Source organism: Excalfactoria chinensis, chromosome 4 (genome assembly GCF_039878825.1).
Source record: "Excalfactoria chinensis isolate bCotChi1 chromosome 4, bCotChi1.hap2, whole genome shotgun sequence".
In the NCBI taxonomy this organism is placed as follows: domain Eukaryota; kingdom Metazoa; phylum Chordata; class Aves; order Galliformes; family Phasianidae; genus Excalfactoria; species Excalfactoria chinensis.
In genome coordinates, this window is record NC_092828.1 from 28,280,378 (window position 1) to 28,307,568 (window position 27,191).

The window sequence follows — 27,191 nt, forward strand, 5'->3', positions numbered from 1 at the left end:
AATCCACTGACATGGTAGTCATTTCAATGTTACACTCATTTGCCCTACTAACTTTTAATTCTTCCAAACCTTTTCAGTAGGGGTTCCAGCTAGTAACTTAAATTTTGTTCTTTGCTATAGCCATAGCTTTAATCAAGTAATTAAACTGCTATATTTGGAAGGCAGACTACACTTCTTTTTCCTTCCTAAAGGAAACTGACTGGTTTTTATGTCTTCTCTCAAATTTCCTGTAGTGTTTTAAGTCTTTCTCAAACTCGCTGATTTAGTAGTAGCTGTGACCAAATTAGCTGCTTCTGAGGTTTTAGAGTGAACTGTTGACACAAGCAGGTTAATTTGCTGTAATTCTTCATAGTGGGTAGAAATGGTCCATGGAATTTGAGCCAATGTGGTCTTTCAGGTATCTAATTGAGCAGGTAGGAATGAGAGGAGGAAAAAAACAACAGAAAATGTGAGTGGGTGAAGAAGGCAGCATAATGGGTGGGATACTTTTTGAGCTGAGATGAACAGAAGCAGTGAGGATGGGCACTGAGGAGAATGGCAGTCAAACGTGTGCTACTTAAATCAATCAGGTTAAAGCTAAATTGCTTTTTACTTACTGAAGATAACTTTCTCCCAAGACTTTTTTATTTTGAAAGTTTGGTCTTGTTGAGGAAGCATTCTGAAGCTTTAACTTATTATCCTGACAGATTTTCAGAAGTAGCAACTTTTATTATAGATGTTGATAAAGAGTGTAGTCCTGAAAGATCTAGTTTCTGACCTTTAGACCTTTCTTTATGCATAATCTTGCCTGGATATAGACAGTGAAAATTATGGCTTTTCCTTCAAAAGATAGTGCTGATGAGGGCATGTCTCCATGTCTGTCTTGCTGTTCTGGTCTGTGTCATTTCTGGAGTGTGTTCAAAAGAAGCACATCTTAATAGTTCTCCCAGTTATTTTATTAGATTCATATTCCAATAGCTCTTGATAATAAATTCTCAAATCTATTCATGGAGAGGAATAAAGGATTACACTTTATACCTTACTGATGGTTTTACAGCTTAGTGGTGCCTTTTTTTTTTTCTTTTTTTTTTTTAAGTTGTATGCAGTGCTATCCACTACTCTCAAAAGGAGACAGAGCTGGCAAGAATGCAGCATGTATGGAATAATTCTCTACTTACAACTTCTGTCTGTACTTATTATAACAAGTACTTATAGGGATATACTGAAGAATCAAGAGAAAATCCATCATAATTTCAAGCCACATATTGCAGTTTACTTCTGCATCATTGGTCATAATTCATTTTACAGTCTAAGTGAAATGAGGGAGAAAAATTTTCTATCAAAAGACAAAGTTTCATATCAACTAGAGGACTGCAGTGCAAGTTCAGTATTCCAGATTCGTTCAGATCAAGTTTGCTGACTTATAGTAGACAGCACTGACATATTTCTTCTAATAGTCTTGCTTCATGAAGTGTTTCAGATGGAGTTAACTGTGTGTTCTACTTGTATCATGATTAGATTTGGTCTTGGGGATCCTTGAGATTTCAGGGGGATTTTAATTTACCTACTTTTGTATAAGTAAGTCATATCAAAACATTCTGAAAAAAAAAAAAAAAAAAAGGCTATAGTCTAGATATGTATGTAATAGTTTTCTTGGACGTGTGAATTTAAAAATAAGTATAAAAGTTATCTGAATAATATTTGAATATCCATAATTTTTAATGCTTCTTTCTCTTGTTTCAGGTTTTTTGTAATTGCTGCCATGGGAAAATACTTGACTATGCTCTTGCTGCTGATGCTGCTGGTGCAGCATATTGGATACTGTGAAGGAAGTGAAATACCACATCATGTTTCAGCAATGCAGTTTACACAAGCAGAGTATAATGCAACTGTGTATGAGAATTCTGCAGCCAAAACTTATGTTGGGCATCCAGTGAAAATGGGCATTTATATTGTAAATCCATTATGGGACATAAGGTACAAAATTATTTCTGGTGACAATGAGAACTTGTTCAAAGCTGAAGAATATGTTCTTGGAAACTTTTGTTTTTTGAGAATACGGACCAAGGGAGGAAACACAGCTATCCTTAACAGAGAGGTAAAAGACCATTATATGCTGACTGTTAAAGCAGTTGAAAAAAATACAAATGCTGAAACGCGCACGAAAGTCAAGGTACAGGTACTGGATACAAATGACTTGCGGCCTTTGTTTTCTCCAACATCTTACAGTGTTTCTTTGCCTGAAAACACAGCAATAAGGACCAGCATTGCAAGAGTCAGTGCGACAGATGCAGATATAGGAACAAATGGGGAGTTCTACTATAGCTTTAAAGAAAGAACAGATGTGTTTGCTATACATCCTACTAGTGGTGTGGTAGTTCTAACTGGTAGGCTTGACTACTTGGACACTAAGCTTTATGAGATGGAAATTCTTGCTGTGGACCGTGGACTGAAGCTGTATGGTAGCAGCGGCATCAGCAGTATGGCAAAACTAACTGTTTATGTAGAGCAAGCAAATGAATATGCCCCTGTTATTACAGCTGTTACGTTGACTCCGTCAGAATCAGACAAAGATCCGACTTATGCAATTGTAACTGTAGAGGACAATGATCAAGGCTCAAATGGAGAAATAGCATCATTGAATATTGTTGCAGGTGATCCACTTCAACAGTTCAGAACAGTGAGATCTGTGCCAGGAGGTAAAGAATATAGAATCAAAGCCGTTGGTCACGTTGATTGGGAGAGCCACCCTTTTGGATACAACCTTACCCTTCAAGCTAAAGATAAAGGAAATCCTCCACAGTTTTCATCTGTAAAAGTTGTTCATGTGACATCGCCTCAGTTTAAGTCTGGTCCTGCCAGATTTGAAAAAGAGATATATAGAGCTGAAATAAGTGAATTTGCCCCTCCAAACACACCTGTGATAATGGTGAAAGCTCTGCCTAGTTACCCACATTTAAAGTATATATTTAAAAATACACCTGGCAAAGTAAAATTCAATTTAAACACTCATACTGGTCTTATTACCACTTCAGAACCCATAAAAGCACAGTACTCCTCCCATTTTGAACTTGAGGTTGCTACAAGTGACAGAAGAGCATCTGCAAAAGTATTAATTAAGGTACTGGGCATGAACAGTAATCCTCCTGAATTTACTCAGACAGCCTATAAAGCATCCTTTGATGAGAATGTGCCAGTAGGTACGAGTGTCATGAGAGTGAGTGCAAAAGATCCTGATGAAGGGGAGAATGGTTATGTGACCTACAGTATTGCAAACCTAAATCCTTTGCCATTTGTGATTAACCATTTCAGTGGGATTATTAGTACCTCAGAAGACTTGGATTATGAATTGATGCCAAGGGTTTACAATTTAAGGATTCGAGCTTCTGATTGGGGTATACCATATCGTCGAGAAGTTGAAGTTCCTGTGACTATTATTTTAAATAACCTGAATGACAATATACCTCTGTTTGAGAAAATTAATTGTGAGGGAACAATTCCCAGGGATCTTGGTGTCGGAGAGCAAATAACAACTGTATCTGCCATTGATGCTGATGAGCTCCAGTTGGTAAGATACCAGATTGAATCTGGAAATGAACTGGATTTATTTAGCCTGAATCCAAGTTCTGGTGTACTTTCGCTCAAGCAGTCGCTAACAGATGGCCCAGGTGCTAAAACGTCTTTTCACAGTTTGAAAATTACAGCTACAGATGGAGAAAACTTTGCAAAACCATTGTATATCAACATCACTGTAGCTACTAGTCGCAAACTGGTCAACTTGCAGTGTGAAGAAACTGGTGTTGCCAAAATGCTTGCAGAGAAGCTCTTACAAGCAAATAAATTGCACAGTCGTGGAGAAGTTGAGGATGTTTTCTTTGACACTCACTCCTTGAATATGCATACACCTCAGTTTAGAAGTACTCTCCCCAGTAGCATTGAGGTAAGAGAGGATCAGCCTGTGGGCTCCAGCATATTACTTATGAATGCTACTGATCTTGACACTGGCTTCAATGGAAAGTTAGTATATGTTATCTCAGGAGGTAACGAAGACAGCAGTTTCATTGTTGACATGGAAAGTGGAATGCTGAAAATTTTGTCTCCACTTGACCGTGAAATAAAAGATAAATATAATCTGAATGTTACTGTCTATGATCTTGGAATACCACAAAAGTCTGCCTGGCACCTTCTGGATATAAGAATTTTGGATGCTAATGATAACCCACCAGTGTTTCTACAAGACAGCTATTTTGTGGAAGTGAGTGAAAACAAGGAGCTAAACAGTGAAATTATTCAAATTGAAGCTACTGATAAAGATTTAGGGGCTAATGGAGAAGTGAAATATTCTCTTCTTACAGATACTGACAAGTTTGCTATTAATGCTGTGACAGGAGTTGTGAAAGTTGTGGGGCTTCTGGATCATGAAGAGCACCACGTCTATTTCTTGAAAATAGAGGCTAGGGACCAACCTACTGAAGAACCTCAGTTATTTTCAACAGTTATTTTGAAAGTCTCTATAGAAGATGTTAATGATAATCCTCCTAAGTTTATTCCTTCTAATTATCATGTGAAAATTCGAGAAGATCTTCCTGAAGGAACAATTATTACATGGTTAGAAGCCTATGATCCTGATTTGGGCCAGTCAAGTCAAGTACGATACAGTCTTTTGGACAGTGGGGATGGCACTTTTGATGTTGATAAAGTAAGTGGAGCAATGCGTATTGTACAAAGACTGGATTATGAAAAGAGACAACTTTATAATTTGACTGTGCGGGCCAAGGACAAAGGAAAACCCATTTCATTATCTTCTACGTGTTACGTGGAAGTTGAGGTAGTTGATGTGAATGAGAACTTGCACCCTCCACGGTTCTCTGTATTTGCAGATAAAGGCTTTGTAAAAGAAGATGCTCCTATTGGATCCTCAGTAATGACTGTATCTGCTTACGATGAAGATGAAGGACGAGATGGGGAGATAAGATATTCCATCAGAGATGGGTCTGGTATGGGAGTCTTTCGAATAGATGAAGAAAAAGGTAAGGTGGCTTCCTGTTTTTATATTCTAAGTAAAATAGTATGCCAGCAAAGAGATAAGACAAGCTGACAAAGCAGACAAGCTGCATTGTCACTGTTGAGATGTTGGGAGAAAAAAGAAAAAGACACTAGTAACACATACTGTTCTGTCTATTGCTGTGGTGAAGTTGTATGTATGTATTTGATAAGTACTTTTCCTTTGGTATCCTTTTTTTGATCCTGCTTGCTTACGGCTATTCTTAGGTCTTAAAATCTCTACCACCTGAGAAGGAGAATACTGTTGATACAGAATTGAGGTCTTGTTCATGCGATTAGAGTTGTCTTTTGGACAGTAAGGGACATCTGAGATTGAGGGAGTAAAATGCTCTCTATCTAAGGAGTTAATTTTAACATTTTCATGCTTTGCAGTCCTAAGCTACCTCACTGTCACTTCATTCAGTAGTGGTATATGTGTGTGATACTTCCATGCCTGCAGGTTTTTATAATTGTATTTTATAGTTTTTATGAGTGCCTGTTTGTATTAGTAATCAGTACTCGTGGAAAGGCTTCTGTCAAAGAAAGCTGCTTTTAAAAAGCTTGTATAAGTCAAGCAGATTGAACTGTTGACTTATCTCATTAATGATGGATAAATTGAGAAGCAACTGTCATATGTGCAGAGAAGAATATAATCATGGCTGTAATAGAAATGTAATGCTGACTTTTAATTTTTTGCTTGCATGTCTCTGTATCTGCTCCTTCTTCTGTATTTCTGACAAAGCACTGATATTGTGGTACTATCTGGTGGGGTATGTGCATGAAGAGGAGTTGCTTTATTTTATTTTATTTTTTTATTATTTTTTTTAATCTTAGGGGACAAATTCTTCTTAAGATGCTCGAGTGGGAAAGAATGTGTTTCTGTTTGCTAGGCATGTTTTTCTTCATATTTTACAGAGTCAAGGAATGGATGAAGGCATGTAACATATCTAAAAGCTTTACAGCATAGCTTAAAATCTGTCTCAAGTTGGTGGGTTTTTTAAATTTTATTTTATTTTCCCCCTAAGAAATCATCAGCATTGTTGCAGAAGGCAGTATTTATACTTAACAGAATTCTTGTCATGCTCTTCAGAATGGTCTGGCCTTGGTACAGGGAGTAGGTAGATAATTAGCCAAGAAAGCACATTAAAGAATGTGTGAAAGAAGGGAATCTGCAAGTGACTTGAGGACTTTTTCAGCTTGCTAAAGGGGTTTTCTGACTTCACCCTTCAGTTTACTTCTTTGAGTGCATCACACTACGCTTCCTTTCAAAGTTTGATAAACTGGATTTTGGAAGCTGTTCAGTGATAACCATTGGCTAAGCATTCTTCTATCTCTTGCTTCTTAGAAATCAAGGACAACAGTCACATTTGCAGAAGAAACTAAAATGATTGATGTTAGAAATATCAATTAGTTCTAGGCATAGAATTGTAGCTGGTTTTCAGGTTATTATTTCCATGTTATTATGTGGTGTTCGTTTTTATTATTATTATTATTTAAACTATCCTACATTTCAGAAGGTCCAAAATTGTAATAGTGATCGATATTTTATCTTTTATAATGAAATTTTCAAGAGAGAGCTTAATGTAACTTTGCCACTAGTTTTTGAGAACTGTATTTTTTTTTTTCCCTTTGAGACTTCCCTTTGTCTTAGATCAGGTGATGTTCATAGGTTGGTTGTCTGCAGTTCTGTCCCAAGTTTTCAGAAGTAAATCTCTCACAGGGAGCCCTAATTGCAGTCATACTCTTAAACTGAAGCTGCTTTGATTACTTTCCGTAATTCTTTCAGTGTCTCATGCTTATCAGGAAGACACAGAAAAAGTACATTAAAAATGAATTTGTTAGTGGATTGTATTTTAATTATAATATTTTTTGGCACATGGTAGGGGTAAGCAGATGTCAAGGTGATTGCAACAGTTTCTGTACCACCTTCCCTATCTTACTTTGTTACAATGTAAGAAATAGGGTGCACCCATGTAGGCCACCAAAAAGGAAGCATTTTTCACGCATAGTGTAATAAAGTCACAAACCCAGTTTCCCCAGGAAGTTATAGCTACCGAAACTATGACTAAAGTAAACATTGTTTTAATGAGTTTAATTTGGGGTTCAGCCTTATATTATCTCTAGCTTATAAATTGTTAACTGGGAGCCAAGTGAGTAAACAGGGAGATCGTAACTCATTACTTGGCATTTTCTATTATCCCTCTTCTAAGTATCAGCAGATTGTTACTTCTGGAGAGTCAAAGGTAACCTTACAAAGTTCTCAGCTGGACATGAGCATTAGACCATCTATGATTAGGATTCTAAATAGAATGTAGAATGTTTCTTGTTTTCACTGTCACGTTAGAGCTGAGAAGGGTGGACAGTCCTTTCTTTTTTTCTGTATGCATCATTTTAGATGGATTGATGAGTTACCTGTACCAAATTCCTGCTGAGATGATGAAAAGGAAACTGCTGGTTATCACTGTAGTCAGTGGAGGGTTAAAAAACGCTGTCTCCAGAGACAAAGTGGGAGATCATACAGGGAGAGCGTGTTGAGGAGTGTTGCTGACTTTCAGTCTGGATGCTAGAACTGAAAGTAAGGTGTAACAGCTGATAGATTAAATCAGACAATTCAGTTTCACAACAAATGAGTGAATCTAAGAAATAATGGAAGCAACTGCTGGAAGAGAACCTACATATTTTATACAGCTGAGGGTATACTCCCAGCATAATGGGAGTATAGGTGCATTAGGACAGCGCAGTGTTTGTCGGCAATGGAAGTGCATCCTGAAACCTGTTGCTGAGAAACAAAGGAGGTTTCAAACTGAATTCCCCTGTATCCCATTGTGTCTAACCAACTGTATGCTGGAGCAGTCAGGTTTGAACTCATGTGCTCCCGTGTGTGAGGTGTTACACATAGATTCTATTCAGATTTTCCTGAAGATGTTTAAACTGAGTTAATAAACAATAGCTAGTTTACAAATATTTTTATCAGAAATTTCCCACTAGGTCAGCTGGCAAGGCCACCTATCTGCAAGTGTCTTCTGGACTTCTGTAGATGTGGATGTTTCCCAGAGCATAGCTAGATCTGGATTGGTGCATGGCAGTCTGAAGTTTGTGCTTGATAAACTTATTACTGGTTTTTAATCAAGTAATGAAGTTACTTGTAATCAGAAATCTTAATGTTCTTTCAGTAAAGAGTGTTTGAGGTTCTATATGTGTTACAGAATAACAACAATTCTAACAATAGCAAAGTTTCAAATGATGAAAGTGATTTGCAGTCTGAAAAGACACAGTATCATGCTTGATTAGCGCAAGGATCTGTCCAACCTGGTATACCATCTCAAAAGGTCTGAGAACAAGAGCACAATAGACAAATAATACCTCTAATACTTTCCTAAACTGATCATTTTCTTTTTGTGGAGTACTTGATTTAGATAGAGGTTTTATGTATTCAGTAGCCTTTTGTGTTTTCTTTCTTATGTTGTCTTTGCTTGGAACCATGTAATTTCAAGTATAGCTTTACTACCATAATGAGAAAGTATCATTTGTTTTGATAAAGATTATTAAAGGAACAAGTGGAAAATACGAAGGGGGACATACAGAGGAAAATTCGTTTTATTGCACTATCTCCATTTGCATAAAATATCATCAGTAAAGCTTAATGACTGGGAGACACCATTTGTAATATTACCAAAACCATTTCCAGCAGGAAAGACGGTAATTCGTTACAGAGAATGAATTGGATTTTAACTACATAGAACAAAGTACTCAATTATACTCTTAAAAGGTTGAGAGCATTGCTAATAATAAGCTTGTTAATGTTTCTTTGTAGTGTTCTCAAAATTGCATTAATGAGAGTGCAGGGTATGATTTACATTTGTACATAAGGGGCAGTTTCATATTCTGTGTCTTCAGTGCTCATTGGCTTTTGAGCATTTTTAATCATCCCACCACTCACTGGTCTTGAGTTTTAATTATAAAGGCAGGCATTAACCAAATACTGAGTATTGTGATCATCAGTGGGGCTGAAAACTTAGGCACCTGTTGGGTACAAAATAAATCTTCAGTGTCATCTGAAACAGAAGCCAGATGGCCTGCATCTGGCCTAACAACTGTTGTGCCTTTAAACCATGGTGCCTGCACCCAGCTCATCTGTTGGCAATGGTCTGCTCTGGTGCTTTTATGGGGGGTGGCAGCAGTTGGCACAGGCCAAACTCAGTCCAGCAAGATTCCAATGTCTGGGAATGTTTTCTGTTGTTTTTTTGTTTGTTTTGTTTGTTTGTTTGTTTTGTGCTGGTACAGCTGTAAGCCTTTAGAATGTGAGAAGGGCATTTTTTAATAAAAACTGAGATCAGTATGATTTCGGTTTCATGTCAGTTGTAGTTGAGCAGCCTTACAAATATGGGACATTTTTCACGTTCTTTAAGTGAATACTTCATGTTGAAGTTTCACCAAACATACACTCAAGTTTGTTAATTTCTTTGTGTACATCATAAATATCAGAATGTACAATAATTTAATTTCACTCAGGTTAATTTGGTGGACTGTGAAAAGGTGCTTTAAAATTTAGTCTGCTTTTATTTGGCAATGACATCTCCTGCTTAGCTTCTGTCCACAGATGACATCTCATCGGCAGAAAGCTTTTGACATTACAGTTCCTTATGAGAATATTTTGACTAGATCAAGATGAGTAGTAAATGGGAAAAGGTTTTCTCCTAAGAGGGGTTTCGCATAGTGTTTTCTCTTAGCAAAGTTCAGTGGTTTCTTCCACTCCTTGAAGAGATAGAGCACCTTGTAACCAATCTGTTTCTAAATACTGAATGGTTGCAGGCTTTTTGCACAAGAAATTTTTGCTCTAACTGGTTGAAATGCTGATGTTAGTGAGGCTTCAAGCACAGGCTAATTTCCCTGGTCTCAAATTAGCTTCTCTGGGATAATGTCTTCTATGTATTAATGGGATTAAAGAGTATGGATTATTTTTTTCCTTGAAAAACGTTGGCATTGTTATTAAAAACAAGCACACAGAACTGTCTTTGTTCTGGAAACAGGAAGCAGCTTAGGTCAGAGATGCAGAAAGACATTCTCTTGACTCTCCATGCAAGAGGAGTTTACTAAATAATTTTAAAGAGTTATTCAAAAAGAGGTGGGATGGGGAATCAAAGATTAATTTGATAGATGCTTCATCTAGAAAGATATTTCTGCACAGCTATCTGTTCAGTGTTTTTTTCTAGCGTTAATGTTTATTCTGAACTGTAACTGGGCCTTTCCGCCCTATGATATTGAGTTGGAAAAGAATAGCGGCATAAGAACAAGGTGAATTTGTGTAACTGAAATGAGGTATCTTCATTTCAACTCTTCCTCTGGCAGCCTTGTCTTTTGCAGGAGAGCCCTATGAACTCCTTCAGAAGAGAAACATTTTGTTATGGCGGTAAATAATGAAGCCTGTTATATTACCATGTCCACCCTATCTTTTATAGTCAGGCATGCAATAAATGGAACAGAGCTGAAACCCTAGCTAGGTATGCACAGTGAAAGAGACAATTGCATCTGTTTTGTGTGGGACATTTAAATCAAGGAGGCATATTTCTGGTGGCTGATTATAGATATCTTAAAAATAACCTACGGTTTTAGAAAGGGATATTATTTTCTTCTTTCTAGGTAATGGTACCTGATGGTTTGAATGTGCTCAGTATCATCTTGAAAATAACAGTGAAGATTACACAGTGGAAGGTCTGTGTGACTTCACTCTGTTATTATGGCACTTCATTTCAGTGGCCTTGAGCCAGACTTGGGCCATTCTTCAAGAAACAATTCATTATGTTAAAGGAAAAAAAAAAAAGCAGAAAAACACCCCCAAATTTATATACTTCATCTGTGCCTAGATTGAGTAATAATTTGTGTCCAAAAACATTTGTTTAAAATTTCATGCAACTAAAATATATTTTCCACCCATTTGTTACGGTTTTAAAAACGAGGCATTTGGCACATAGATTTCCTTTTGCTAGACAGCACAAATGGCTGTAACAGCAGCTTACTAAGAATAACTGTTGTCTTTAAATCCCTTTTAGTATTAATGAAAACTTAATTATTATTTTTTTCTTTTTAAGGAGTGTAGAACCAGCTAAATACAGTTTGTGTCTGTTCAAATAACTGAAGTTTAGATCTGGAGACCTGCTGTCCGCTAGAGTGAGGACCAATCCTAAGTTCTCTGCTATCCAAAAAACAATCCAGAAAGCTTTTCGCTAAGAGATAACTGTGGGTGTGTGTTGTATTGCTTTATTGCTGGAACCAGCAGTCTGGCTGCCTGGCGCCTGTGTTTAGTCATGTCCACGTTCTGAAGGGATTGCCTGGTTAACCTGTAATCAGGGCTACATTTTGCAGCTTTGCACCACTGTACTTAAGGTCTAATTGTGTTCATTCAGGCTGAGGTCTGGCAGTGAAGGTGGCACTGGGTTAATTTCTCATACATTTAAGCTTCTGGTCAGATAAGTCAAATGTGCTAGAGCTAAGCAGGGCATTTGAAGCTAATGTTGAGTTTCAGTTCAGCAGAGATTAAGGAGGCACTGGTTTGAAGGAGTGTCACAAAGGTCCTATCTGTCCTGGAGCTATCTGATAACCTCTCTTTTTTTAGGCTTTGAAGGAAATTATGATTTGCATTTGTAACAGTGGTAAATCACTAAGTGCTATTTGGTTGTTAATGTTGCTTTTAGAATGTGTCTTGGGAAGAGTCTGAATAGTTTTAGACAAACATATTCATGGTGTGTTTTGCTGTGGCTAGGGGATCTCCCAAAGCAGTTTAGAAGTTTTCTTAGGTATCCTGCTGAGCAAAACATTACCTCAGAGTGACCAAATAGAGATTCCATACAATTCTATCCCCTTCTTCTCCTGCTGAAAGTGAGGGATTGTTTTGCTGTGAAAGGTGTTGAGTGGGCTACAATTCGGTTTGATGAAAGCAGAGCTGCCTAGGGGCTGCTTCTCTGTAGGAGATGAGCCCAGGCTGAGACACATGTGGTCTTAGAGATTACCTTATAAGCAGCAATCAGTTCAGGCAGCGGAGTACATATTAAGGGCCTATTAACTTGTTTAGGCTTCTCTTTGACTTGAAAAGCACTTGTGAGAGAGGAATAATAAAAGTGTAGGGTTGCCAAAAGCTATGGAAGGTGCATCTTGCCATATCACTGTTGGTACATCTGTTGAGTTGGGGATTTATTTCCTACTAAGCATCTGCTTAGCTTTTGAAGTACATATTAAGGTCAAAAGTGAGGAGCTTGAAAATGATTGCATAATGTTTATTCTTTTCTTTGAAGATTTTAAACTTTCATCATACAACATTTGGACATATTTAACAAAGGACAAACCTACATGAGCAATTGGCAAACTTCCACAACTTATAACGTGCGGTAGTTACAGCTTTAGATCTTGGATCTAAAAATACTTTTGGCCTTGCTGCAGTTATATTTTGTGGGTCCATTTTAACAATCTATGTATAATTCTTGTTACATCTGTGACTTGACTGCATTAGTCATCTCAATGTGACCAAGAAGGAATTTAACTCAGCAGTCTCTATAGGGCTCAACAAAAATAAAAATCTCTAACATTCCAGTGCCATCAAACAGGGAATTTTGGAAAAAGAATCTAGGAAGAGACTGTAACAGGTAATTTTCCTATTCAGAAAGCAGGCTTCCCCATAGTCTGCAAAACAGAGTTCATACTTCTAGTAGCTGCTTGTATTTAATTGCAAATTATTTGTGAGGATAAGTTGATGTATTTGCACTCCTTGTAAAGAGCAGAGTGCCAAGCTGGTGGGTGCAAGTTGTCTTGACCTACCTACCAGTAGTGACAACACTCGAGCTCTTTCTGCTTAGAGTTGGATATTTGTGCAGAGTTGTTATCACTGATACCAGAAGTGCATATGCTTTTTAGAATAATCTGCACTAACAAGGATTGGTTCCAAAATCTGCTGGTACAGTAAACCAAGCTTTTGGATACTTACACAATAGGCTCTTTTTATTTTGCTAACGTTAAAAGACTGAAACCACCTCTACACACAGAGGAAGTAAAAATGTCCTGGGATTATTTATTTGTAGATATTTGTGTAGAAATTCTTTCAGAATTTAAAGATCAGAGGATTTTAGATTTTGAGAATTTTTATGTGATGAAGTATAAGTAACAGAACCTTCTGATTTTAGTGTACTGGTAAATGTGCCTGAGTGTTACAGAATTGCTGCGGTTGTATGGGTGAAGAAATGAAGAATTTGTAACTTAAGTGCTAAAAATGAATACAGGCTTCATGTGTTGTCTGTAGTCCTAGTGGTGTTTACGCACAGAGGGGTTTCTTAGTAGCTCAGCTTGAAACACTTGTGGTATAAAGAAGCTTATGATGGAATGTATGAATGGAGTTATGTGTGTGAATTTTTACACTAATTATTCTACATTAATAATCATACCCTCAATTTTTCTAGGGCTATGGTGGTGATGTGAGTAGCTTTCACAGTGGGAATACATCCCCATTCTATAGATTTTGTTTTTCCCCCAGATTCTTTGCGTGTAGATTTGCCATGACAGGGTATATCCTGCCTCTATGAAAATTAGAGATTGCTGTCTAATGATAAGGGCTTAATCTGCAACGAATCAGACATGTGGAAACTTCTGTCTATGGAATTTTCTGTTTGATCTGAGAGGAATGCCCTTGCTGTGCCCTTCCTGTAATGAAAGCAAGGTAGAGTGAATCAAAGTGATTCTAGATAAGAATGGAATGTGTTCATTGGTTATGCATCTATAATATTTGGCGTTACAATTCTGGCTGTATGTATTTTACTGTTTCAGAGATTAACAGCATAGTTCTTTTAAATATACCTTTTTTGTTCTGTTTTAGTTAAAGAACTGTTTGTTTTTTGTGTTTTGTTTTGTTTTTGTTTTTTGTTTTAATTGATTCAATTCCCGAGCTAATTACTCAGCTTTGAACCTGGAAAGTGTCACAAAGAGAGACACTGTTAGCAAAATATTGAACATGCTATGATAATACAGCAGGTTCATTGTTACAGTAAATAATGTCACCCTGTTCACTAAATCCTCTGTCTTGAGGGTATTTTTTTTGCATGTGTGTAGCATTGTGAAGAAGGGCTAACAGTTTCTCCCCCAATCCTTTTAGTCAGTTAATGATTAACAAATGTCCAGCTGCCTGTGCAAGGAATGTTAATTACTTTGGGTGGGGAGAAGAGGTGACTGCCTTTGCATAAGGAAGTCTGGTATCATAGTTCACTTTAAAGGTAGTTTAAGGGAGTACTTACAGTACAGCTTTCAGAGGAGTCGTCAGTAATGGAAAAATAGCCTATGTCTCTCTTCCACATATACTTCCACAGCCATGCTACTCGCTAGTACAAGTAATATTTTTGGTTGCTCGGGTTTGTAGAGAACATCTTAAGGTAAAAAGTGTATTAAAAAGGGATCACTTTTACATATGGGGAAAACATGGTTCTGAGTGGAAAAAAAAATAATCAGAATTGAAGCAGTTCATAGTTCTCCCTAGGTCATACCACTTTCAGTTAGCTTTCCAGAGGGAAGCTTGTGAGAATGGAAGTCCAGAGATTATTAATAATATGAAAAATATAATAATATTAATTAATATTAAAAATATATTGGAATGAGCAATTCTCAATTGTCCTTCTTGCTTGCTTAAAAAATGTTTACAGTGAATTGTGACATTTTGGACTTAGCCTTATATGTCCCAAGGATGCAAACAAAAAAGGATCTAGTGAGTTGGCATGGAAGAATGCCTTCTTTAAAATAATGTAAAAACAAAGAAAAATACAGATACTACTTTGTTAGTGAAAGATGAGTTGTGAGGTTGTCATCGACTCAAGTAGCATGTCAATTTTGATGTGCAGTTTAATAATAAGAGAATGATGATTGCAGTGAGAACAAGATCACTCCAAATTTAATCTACATAATCTGCAGTAAATATTGACCTAGCACATGATGATAGAAACAAATGGAGTTAATAATGTATGTCTGTAATTCCAAGGATGATTAAAAATACCTTTATAATTTTGTTGCTTGCTCTAATTAAGCACGAGAATTGCTAGCATTTTTGAGAACTGTCTTGCACGAAAACGAATGTTTGAAAAGGTCACATGATAAAACTCTACTTCTCATTTCTGCAATTTCTGTGAATTCTTTGAACAGGAACATAATGTGTTCTGTGTTGACATAGTGTACCAGATAAATACAATATTGATATTCTTTCCTTTACACTGTATGTAAGCGTAGAAAAAGTTGATCTAGTTTTTACTGCTACTACTCTGTGGCAGTTAAACTTGTTGTTCAGCCAAGAATTACACATTCACATCATTCATTCTCTTCGATGTTTTTACTAAAGGTCCAGAGTTATCTTCAATGAAAAGTGTTTTCGTGTCTGTTCATCTAAATGCTTGTAGGTTCTATTATTAAGCAACAAATATGGAGCAAATGAAACCTACCGATTATTATTTTTCTAATAGATAACCTGCCTTAGCTTCTGGTATCTTCTGTAATTTTTCTTTCCTTCCAATATAATTTCCAATACAATTTCAAATATAACTGTGTTGGCAGTTATCCATTATTTATGTGAAGGGAAGAAAAACAGCAGAAAACAACCACCAGGGAACTTGAAAATAAGTAAGCTTGACATCTGAGAAGTAATTTCTAATTTTCTAGGTGGGTCTTTCTTTTTTAGATGTTAAATATTGATTGTTTAGTGTACTTGTAATAATTTTCTTAAATGTGGAGGATTTCTCATCTGCTTGTTATGATACTCATAACCAAAGAAAATGAATTTTTCTTTGAAATCTCTTCTAATTTCTTCATCTTCATGATTCGCCTGTCCTATGCATAAACAAAGAATAGATTCTTGCTTATTTAATTCGTGTGCTAAGGCAAATAAAGTAACGTTTGTACAACAAGTACTGATTGGTGTGGAATCTCCTCTGGATACATGGGTAGAAATAAAGTGAATAAAATAAATGGACGATTTAAAGGTTAATAAAATGGAGTGTCTCAGAACAAGGACAAATGTCTTTTGATGTCACTGAATCTTGGCTACTTTAATCTCACGACTTCATTGATTTGCTTTGTGCTCTTTGCTTCCATTCCCACCAGCTCCTCCCTGTACCCACAGATCTGCTTGGGAACAGTGTTTCTGTGGGCAGTTATTAAGTGCTGTTGTGTATATAGCTACCTGGTCCAATAACATGAACAGCAGTAGCAACCTGGCTTGCAGTTTTTCACAGCATGCTACTTGCCTTTTCATCCGTATCTGTGTACTTTCTTGCTCAGATGTGCTTGGAGTATCGTCAGTGTTCACCAGCAGTTTCTGTACCTGGAAATAGGCTGGAGACTAAAAATTTGAAGCAAAATTGCAGTAGTCCAGCATAAATTAATATAGTTAACATTCGTGTGCTAAACTACTGGTTTTGCTGTGAAGCAAAGTGACTGGTGTGGCTATGAAGCACAGCTGTAATTGCTTCTTGCTATACAATGGGACTGCTCTGTCAAACTTGTTGGGCTTTCAAAAAGACTTTTATGGAAGTAATATGAGGTAGGCAGCAATTGTTCAGGCTGCAACCAAGAAAGGAAACTGAGAAAAATGCTCAGTATGTAGGAAGAAGATTCCTGGAATACATGGAACAATCTTCCTTATTTAGGGCAGTCATTAAACTTTGAGATTTACAAACAGAAAATGAATAAACTTAAACTGTCCAGGTATTTTAATAGTTTGCAGATGTCTAAACAGCTCCATCCTTCTGGATCAACAAATTAGTTTCTATACAATTAGACACGTTGCTCTGGTGTGTAATTGCCTTCCCTGTGCGTCTCATTATTTTCCTTGTAGCCTCTTCTTCTGCCTAAGGGGGACCCAGGTTAATCTGTCAACTCCAGTTAGTCTTGAAATTCCCGAGGCCATTTGCAGAGGAATTTCCCCTCCAAAGGCTCCCCATTTCCCGGTTAAATTTATTGGAGTGGTAATATAACTACTCACATTGTCAGCAGTTCCTTACAACTAGGAAGGCTGACGGTTAAGATTTACTGAGTGAAGCTGCAGTTCTTAAGTACCTGCTCATTCATTTATGTGTGAGTATATGTACAAATTTATATAAACATACCAGCATAAATATATCTTTTGCATTTCTTGTACGCTTGCAAGTACACACACACTCAAAAAAATTTGACTAAATTTGTACTACTCTGACTAAACAAATACCAGGCCTGTTGTACAACCTTTCTGTTATTTCTTAATTTTAGCTAGCTTCCATCATAGTTATGCAATTGCATGACCAAGAATAAAAAGAGTAGGATTTAAGGTGAATAGTGTTGCTACTATTATTCCAGAGATTTTTTGCATAAACGTAGTTATGCAGTCAACATAAAATTAAAGTAGTTGTATTTCTTGGGTCACAGAAGTCAACTGTCTAGATGGAGGCAAGATCCTCCATCCTGAATAAGAGATAATTGGAGCTGTTTTACGTCAGATTTCTGCAAACTTTGCTTGTCCAGCAGAGTGAGATGGTGCTTCTGTGGGTAGTGAAAGCAGTGTTTGGCTCAGAATCTGCTGGCAGTTTGTTCTGTTTTCACTAATACTCCATAAACCTGTTGTAACGCTGATGTAGCTTCCATAGCGGAGTCATGTTTTTCAGCATTTCAAATGTTAATAACAAAGATTGTTTTCAAGCTTCCTTTCTCGTCAAAGAGCTGTAGTTTTTAGGTGGTTGTATTACAGTAATTTTTTCAGTTGTCAGAGAAGTTAACATTTAATCCCCTAGTACTGGGGCAGGGGGTGGTATGTTCCTCTACACTGAGTCTCAGAATATGGAACTTTCCTCTATAACAATTACAGTGCCTGTCTGAAACATACAAACAGCCTAGCTGAAAGAAATAAGCTGGAGCTATTAAAATAACCGTAAATGAGGCTGACAATAGGCACTGTCTGCCATTGTCCCAAAAGAGTTTCTGAACTGGAAGTAATCAGTTGAGTTCTAAGGCAACCCCATCAGGGATCTTCTAATTGCAAAAATTCCCCCGCACCACCCCATGACTTCCTGAAAGTTCATTGTTTGTTCATCTTAATGTATTACTACTCTTAGCCTGGAGTATGTAGTACCAAATCATGATTTCTGTTCATAATCTTTTAAACAGACAATTTTAAGAACATGTTTTAGTGCCTTTTCTCCCATTTACAACCAGACGAAGTACTGTTTTCAGTTCACTTGACTTGTTTTTCCGCAAATGTACTGCGAGCTATGTGGCAGGAACTGCAAGCGAAAATGTTGCAAGGTCTAATTCTTTGTAACTCTTTCTTTTGGACCCTAATTTGATCTAGTTTGCCTGCTTCTCTGGGATGTGCAAAACCTCTTTTCTTAGTGGTATAAAGTACAGTCTGTGTTTGCTGCAGAGCTTCAACTGTGCATATCTTTTCTCCTAGCTCTTTGTACTATCTTTAGGTGCTTGGTTAACTGATATCTGCTCTTAGCTATTGGTCATTCTATGTTTCTATTTTCAAATATACGTATCTATCTTGTTTGTAAGCTGCATGTGGTGGAAATCAGTTGTGACCCTTTTTCTCCCCTTAACACAATTCAAATTATTGCCATCTGTTCAGAGTGCAGAAGTGATGCATAAACTGTTCTGTCCTTTAAGTTTTATGTCAAGGCCTGGGTTTGACCATATGCTGGGGTTGTCTGGATGCCAAGTTTTTGTCCCAGAATAGTTTTTAACTATGAATCCATCGGTAATTTCTGTGCATTTGCAAGGGTGAGTCTGCCAACTTTGACATGACACTGATAATGTTTGACTATCCCAACAGGTAGTCTCTGTTGTTGCATTAGTGCCATATGCAGAAATGGTTTTATTGTAATACGGTAGGGTTGTGTCATGGAATTTGGGAGTTTTGGAAACATATGTCACATTTACATAAGTTATTGGATTAATTTATACCTTTTGTTACATGTAACCAGTTTAGTGGACTTAAATTTGAGATGCAAACCAGAATTCTGAAATAACTTTCATGCTTTCGTGATAAAAATCGTACCATTTACTATGATTCAGGCTTACATTCAGTTTGGCTTTGTTCTGATAACACTCAGATCCATTCTAGTGCTGATTGTAATGCTTTTTGTATCATAAGCTCTGTGTGCTTTGGAGACCATGTAGGATCTACTGGCATGTTCTTTCCCTTTAACCTCTCTGAACTTGCAGTAACTGGTCCCTGGGAAGAGAGCAAGCGTTGGTGGACATGACTTGTTTGACATTCTTGCAGCTCCACAGGGAAATGTAATCTACTAGTTAAAGAACTTGGGCACATTCATTGCAGTTGCATCAGCTTGCTAATACTGCTAGTGAGAAGTTACTTGAAACTTTCTAAGCAGTGATTTATGTTAGAAAATGAGCCATTTGTCCTTGAAACAGTAACAGAGTTGCTTTCCATTTAACAATGCTGTCTAAGCATGATTTTTTCAGCTGCTAGTACTCAAGACACAACATGAAATGAAAAGAGCTTTCTATTTCAAAGGACTATAAATACGGACATTTCATTCAGTTTTCTGGGTCTGCCTTTATAAAAAGTGACAAAAGACTTGTGATTCCAGTATATTAATTTTAGCTTATTTTCAGTGGTTTTATTCCCTAGCAATTCCTTGGAGAGATTTTTTGGAGAGTTCTCTGAAGCAAAAATTGTAAGCCTTATTTTGTCATTATTTGTCTTCAGTAGCCATAAAGAACTAGTAGTTATAAAGGAAAAAAAACACATATGTCTTTAAAAAATGGGGTAAAACCACTGTATGGAAACTTACCAGAAATAAACATATAAAATATGGAGGTTTAACAAGCTGTAAATACTAAAAAAAAGTAATTATAGTGATGATAGTTGCTAGTGGATATTACTTAAGGGTTTGCAGGGAGCACATGAAATCCTTAACTCTGTTGCCTGCAAACGTAACTTGTGAAATTTTTCAAGGTTTATTGGTTGGGGATGTTGGCTTTTTGTTGTTATTTTTTGTTTTGTTTTTATTTTTGTTTCTTTTTTTTTTTTTTTTAAATTACTGTTATTGTTGTTATTCAGAGAACATTGAAGTACAGCTCACCAAGGTACTTATGAAAGCTAACATCATAATGTTACTTAAAAGAGAAATCAGAATGTAACTTGAGGTTCAGTTTTACTCAGGCAAAATAGAAGAATCTCTGAATTGTTGAAAAGAAATGATGAAGCTATTTCAAACTAAATAGAGTTCTTAACGACGCATATTCATTTTCCTCAGGTATATTTGCAAACAAGTAATTTTAATTCTACATGAGTTATGCAAAATGCAATATTGAAGGCTTGTTGCTAGGTTACAGTCTTGCTGTGTGCTTAATTAGATGCTCTTGGAGAAGAGAGAAGAGCAGTGAACATTTCTCTCTTGTTCATGTGCGAGTCAAAGCCAAGCAGTAGCTGCTCACCCTTTCTTCTCTTTCTTAGAGCTGCAACCAAGGATTACTTGTATTCTGAAACAATGCAGTGTAGCTTGTTGTGTGATTCAGATTCAATAAGTCTTATATGTGAGGCGTTTGCATTGTCAGTAGTAAGTTTTAAATTGCTCTGAAGTTCAAGAGTAAATCATTTTTCTCTCAGTGGCTGTTGCACTTCTGCAGAAGCATAATGAAGTAATGCTTCCTTTTGTAAGTGTTGTGTGAAGCAGGTAAGAAGGGCTAGTACTTTTCCAGCTCTGTTTATTTATCAAAATAGTTCTCCTAAAAGACAGAGGTTGTGTATCATTTTTAAAAGTTCACACTGCCAGCCACAGGTCTTTAGTATTTCACAACTCAGAGTGCAGAGCCTCTCCTGGCATGTTGCCGTGTTTATACAGTAGATGAGCTGACATTTCACTTCTGCAAAAGGAATCTCATTCCATTCCTTCTAAAGAAGGAGATTGTTTCAAGTTCACAGGTTGGAGATTTTGGTCTTTTCAACTGACATTTTAAGTGCTGACTAGTTCCTTGTCTCTGTGTCAGGGCATACATGAAATCTTCAGTACTTCAGGGCACTGATTTATGTGGTATAAAGACCAGTGTTTTATTGTGATGCCTTTGTTTGTTTTGGCTTTGTTAAATCATTATTATTTGTCTGATCAAATAATATTAAATTTTATTGGCATCGGATGGTTTTTTAGAATTGCAGTCTTGGGGCTCAGTTGTTCCTCACAAACTGGTTCTTGGTAGAGGCCTGAGTTACAGCAGCCACATGGAAAGTACAGTTTGTTTTTTTTTTTTTTTACTTGGGAATTCAAAATGTTCCATTTTTCAAAACTTCTTTCTTTGCAGCATGGCAGAATGCACTATGGTGCATAAGACTTCTTGGCACTATGTATGGTTGTACTTGGCTACTTCTTCACGATGTTTCCCAGTGTCTTACTATAGTGATGGGCAGAGGTTATCTGGTCCATCAGAAATATAGATAAACTGACTGGAGGATGTTTTTTAAATTGTTTTAGAAGTGGAAAGAATCTGAGGTATGTCACTGGTCATAATTAGTACTAGAATCACAATGTATACCAGGTATACTGGTATAATTAGTATGCTCCGGTCTTCTGTGAGCATATGCTGTAGCTGTTAATGTTCTTCCCCCTGCTCCCCTCCTCTCCCCTCCCCTCCCCTCCTTTTTTTTATTTTTTTTTTTTTTTTTTTTTTTTTTTTTCGTACCTCCCAGGTAACTTTGCATAAAGGGGGTATAGGAGGGTGGAAACATATGTAGTATACAATGTTGCACTTGCCAGTTTTCCTGGTTTGACTATGCTTCTAGAAGTTACTCAAGGGGAAATGGAGGTCAAAAGAGTATAGATGTTTCTCTTTGAGTCCTCTAGGGACTGCTGGGAAGCAGATAAGTGAGTGCTGTGTCATCTACACCAGATGCTGTTCCTTTTTTTTTCTTTTTCTTTTTTTTTTCCTTTTTTTTTTTTTAAATTATTTTTAATTTCTGTCAGATCTGCTACAACCTCTGAATTTGTATAGTCTGATTTATTTCATTGTTTTAAAGCAACTCAACAAAGTTTAACAGAAGTTAAAGCAGAAATTTGATCAGAAAGCCTGCAGACTTCTGGAAGACGGGATTCTTTAGACCATTGTGTGTATAAAAATTGATTACATAAATACCAGTAACGTTCTGGAAAATATATGCAGCCTGTACAGATGCAGGAGAGATTCAGGTGGTAAGCAGCAGTATGTGCTAAGCTGTTTAACACTCTCTCATTATGTTTGTAATTGAAAAGACTGTATAGACCTTGGTGCTTGCTTCTGTTCCATTGGTTTATAGTCTGGTCAGATCTCAAGACAAAGTTAAAGGCTGTGTTGATGTGTATACAGGCTACAGCCACTGAGGGAGGGTACGCCTCTGGTTGGAGCAAGCTGCATCTGCTCACTTGTAAGATTGGTCGTTCGTTGATGGCCATATTTGATCAAAACCCATGTTCATGCAGTTAAAATATTTTCTTTTTTACCGCAGAGATGGCTTTTAAAGCAGCTGAAGAAGCCTTTTGATTTGCTCAGACTATTAGAATTCAGATTAATTAAATTTGTAATCAGATTTCAAGAACAGTGTTCCAGGCCAGGGATTTCTCTTAGTTTGTTTTAGCTGTCATTCCCAGGGCAAATTCAACTAAACTGCATTTTCATGCTTTGCTGAGAAATGATTGCTGGTTTTGATTTGCATTACAGAATCATTAATATTGTTAATGAGAGTTCTCATGGATAAGCACACTTAAGGAGGATCATCCCTAGGAATTGGGGGTATTACAGTTTGAGCGTTTGTTAATTAGATAGAATTGGCTTATGCAGGACTATCAGATTTGAGATGGATTTATATGTTTATTTTTGTTTTAAGAGTGACTTTGGTTGTAATGATTTGGGCTATGGGATTAAAATTGGAAGTAATGCTGGTTTCTGGAAAGGTTGGGTTTAATGTTCCAGTCTTAGCCCAGTTGCCGTGTTCTTAAACCAGCCTGTTACTGCTTACTGACTTCTGATTTACTTGTATTGTATTGTATTTGTTGAGGACTTTCACCTTCTTTTAATGAAATCAATAAAAATTGCATCAAATATTGCATCAAATAGTAACAATATCTAGTCTAAAATTTTAGACATATGAAGATTGTGAAATTAGCTCTGATGCCCCCTTGCAGACGACTGAGAAACATTTTATTAGAGCTCTTTTCTTCTCCCTGCTAGTGGTTAATGACTGATGAATAAAAACATTTTTATCTAAGCACCTGAAAAGCTTGAAGATTGCAAATCTGACCAAGTGAAAATGTTTCTAAAATACTCGTTTCATCATATTTTATGACCAATAATATTTACATGTCTTTGGGATTGCCATATATGTTGAAAGTTCTCTGGTGGTGCTCTGTGGGATATTTATCTGCTCGTCTCACTACATAAAAAGCAAATGGTTTGTAAAAGATAAAATTACCAGTTTGCTTCAGCATAAAGAATGGGAAATTTGCTGACTAAAGATTTTTCTTTGAATGGGAGAAGAGTTAGAGAAAGAGCCTTCAACGTACCAAATACATAATAGAAATACTTAAGTTGTAATCCCTAGGTGTACTTTACACCACTGGAAGAAAAAAGTGAAAATACTTCTTAGGAGTCAAGTCATGCTGCTGAAATTGATGATACTGATTAGCATCTTGCTGATACCTAAAGGCTTGAGCTGAGTGCAAGATTAAAACAAATGAACTCTTTCTTCGATTGATTTATTACTTTTTTGATGTTTGAGTTCCCATCAGTTTCCTGTTTCCTGTCTTGAGAACCAGTAGAGCTAGAAGCCAGTGACTTTGTGAAATCCATAAGTATTGGCCTTCATAGCTTCATGCTGTGAAAGCATGAAAAAATATAAAAAATAGGCTGCTGTCAGTCAAAGCTTGGAAAAGGACTAAGTTGGTAGACCAGTGATACTTTAATAACTAGTTCTTGACCTGTACTGGGCAGAAGCATCATTGTCATAGTGGAAAGAATAAAATAGTCTTCTTTGTTCTTACTTTTTTTTTTTTTAAAGGTACACTACTGATTTTACATACATTTGTATTCATCGTTGTTGCATAGAAGTCACAGATGAAGCTGCAGGTGTTCCCATAGGCAAAATCAGGAATGATTTAGTGTTAAACTTGCTGAAGCAGGAATGACTTCAATCAAAGTAATGAGAAAAGGATGGTGTTTTGTAATGGCTGATGTAAGGTCAGCTTGTATGCTAGTGAGAGAGGAAACAAAAAAAATCTAAGTTTGTGCTTTCTGGCAAAAGTGCTTATGCTAGACCTGAAGAAATTCAGGTTTTGGTCCTCAGTGACTGCCCCCACCCTGTACAACCGCTGCCCAGGTTTGTGCACTGGCTCAGTACCCTGCTCCATTTTGTTGCTGGGCGGTAGCAACATGGAATGGGAGCTGAGTCACTGATAGTGCACTCATCCCATCCCTGTCTGCACTGGGAGCTATGAGTAATGTGAGGGAAATAGATGTGGGGAGCTCCACCGCCCCTCAGCAGGTGACTGCACAGGAGAAACTTCTGCTCTCTGTTTTGTCCTCTTTGACATGTATTGTTACTGGAGGGAGGAATGTATCATGAGTCTTCATTCATAGTATTGTCATAATAATCCCCTTACTATGCGTAATGTTAAATAAATTTCCCATCTTGCATACACAGCTGTCCAGTACATCTGTTTCAAACTGTAAGTGGGATGAATGGTGATTATTATTATTACTTTTTTTTAAGTAGACTTCATCTCTGAGAAAAGTTTGTTCAGGAATTAATCTATTAATAAGCATTAAATGTAAACAGTTACATAGACATCTTTTGCATATTTGAATGCTCATAAAATGTTTTGTCCAGCTGTTCTTATCTTGTAGTTTGGGGTTATAATGAGCATAGTATACAGAAAAAAAATTGTTCATCTAATAGTTGTATCTGTTGAGTGAGAAACATGATAAAAATGGGAGAGAAACAACGTTTCACGTTGTTTCTATTCATGGAGAGATTATGGGTGGCCCTGTAGAAAATGGGAAATTGTTGAGAATTAGAGCTCCCCTATTGGGTAAACATCTGTTATATGATTTATTCAGTTGTCTGGTGATCAGACAGATAAAAAGGCCTTTCATTACAGATTTCTGCAAAAGTCAGTATAAACTATACAGCAGTAACCCCAGACATGCAAGTCTAATTTGAAATGAGAAATGAGGTGATAAATAAAGATGGCCATGTTTCTTCTGTTGTACAGCACTGCCTTTGCATACCCATAATGTTTTTATGTATTTCTTCTTGAAATGCTTGTTTTGTCATTGTACTCTTTATTTTTCTTCCCCATTACCCTTTTTGGGTATGGACACTTGAGATATGACAATTCACAAAGGCAAAATTGGTTGGATTTTAATTAATTAATTCATTAATTTGACCTGAGGAAGGCCTAGGTAACTGAGGTAGTAGAAACTGCAGATGCCAGTTGGGAAGATTGCAGGAGAGCTCCATTGTCACAAGAGTCTCCCTTTCTGTTTCTTTAAAATCAGGCAAAGTTATCTTAAAATGGATCTGCTACTTCTGATGTAGATAGTGTTAGGAATGCAGGACAGGTGTAAAATGATAATAGTTGCTCAGTGCAGCACATAATCATGCCCACTGTGTTCTGCACAGATCACAAGCAACAGAGCAGCATTAATAGGAGCCCTGCTAAGAGAGAATTACAACAGTCAGTCTGGTATTTGGTAGGACATGAAGGTTTTACGAAATGTTCTGGGACATGCAGGGAATCTACCCAGATTGAAGCTGAAATGCTTCTGTGCCATATCCAGCACTAGGTTTACAGGTGAGGCCAGAATAATTCACACATTCTTTTACTCCCAGGCAAGTCTTTTGGCTGAAACAGAGACATGCAAAAGGTGCAGTGTCAAGTTACAAAAAAAGAATCCAGGTAACAGGGTGCTCAAGACTGCATCTGCTTTTTTTGAGAGAACAGATTTATGGTATCCTGTCTAAATTATTCTTTATGTTAACCTGAGAAACTGTGCAAGTAGCCACAGCACAAACCTAGTAGCTTTAGAGGATTTATTTTTTTATAACAAGACTGCCATCAAAAATTACAGATTCTGAGGGAAAGAGATTAGAACTGTGAAATCTAAGTGTTCTTAAAATGAACAACTTGATTTGTTTTCTGATGGTGTTCATCTGCAAAGAAGGAAGTTACAAAACCATCGGTTTGCTTTCAAGAAAGCGGTTATAGACTGTGTGTAATGTCTGTATATTTTCAAATTGCAGTATTACCTGCCCCTCCTTTTTATCCCAGTTCTGTTTTGAGACTATGTGAAAGCAATTTCCACACTGACACCTGGTGGTAGTTCTGTAATGCTGTGTTGCTCTGAATGCTACACATAGCTATGCTGCAGGTTTAGGTATTTGGTGCTATGCCCTGCAGCCCTCCTGAAGTCTTTTTGACAGCTTAAAATGTAGGATGATTGCCATCAAACCTTTATGCAGCTTTCCACAGAGCAAGGAGAGTAATGAGCAAAGGAGTGATTCCTCAGTATTAATCTCATTTTTCTGAGCTTAATATTGCATAATTAATGTGTCTGCAGTGCATGAGGGAAATTACAGTTAGTTTCTTTCCTGAGGAACTGTTGTAAAAGTGTAGTGGCATAGTTTATGGAGGTCCCGTTTTACTGATTATATGTACATTGTGGAGAGTAGAGTAGCTCAGGGCAAGGGCCACATCACACGTAGTCACATCATATGAATATACCTAGAATCCTGTAGCCATTTGACTCATCTGGGCTTCTCTACTAATTAGGCCTTCTGTGTATCGATATAATAAATAAAAAAGAGCCATGACAAAGCTTTTCAAGATGAACACAGTGAATGGTTGCAGGATATTACTCCACCCATATCCTGTTATGTATCAGGTTCATTCACTTCCATTCAGAAAATATCTCAGATAGGGTGACATGCAAGAACAACTGGATCAAGAAAAGGAAAATGCAAGCTTCTATGATGTCATGGCTCTATGAATACATACATTGTGTGCCTCCGGTGGCACAGTGGTATAAGGTGCTGCGTGCAACACCAGAGGCCTGGGGTTCGAATCTCCCTGTGGCGCAAGTGGCAGAAATGCTGCTCTGCTACACAGTAAGGCTCAAATCCCGGGAGTTGG

General features: G+C 37.1%; 1 protein-coding gene across 7 annotated transcripts in view; it reads left to right on the forward strand.

Moving 5' to 3' along the window:
* Positions 1–27,191, forward strand: part of FAT1 (FAT atypical cadherin 1) — a 101,857-nt gene that overhangs the window by 6,344 nt on the left and 68,322 nt on the right. For all 7 annotated transcript variants that reach the window (XR_011903375.1, XM_072334592.1, XM_072334591.1 and 4 more), the window contains one exon: positions 1,723–5,009. Coding sequence is in view for 6 of the 7 variants with exons in the window: in XM_072334592.1 (XP_072190693.1) it covers positions 1,742–5,009 (3,268 nt within the window). In the remaining variant the exon portion in view is untranslated. The remainder of the gene's footprint in view (positions 1–1,722; positions 5,010–27,191) is intronic.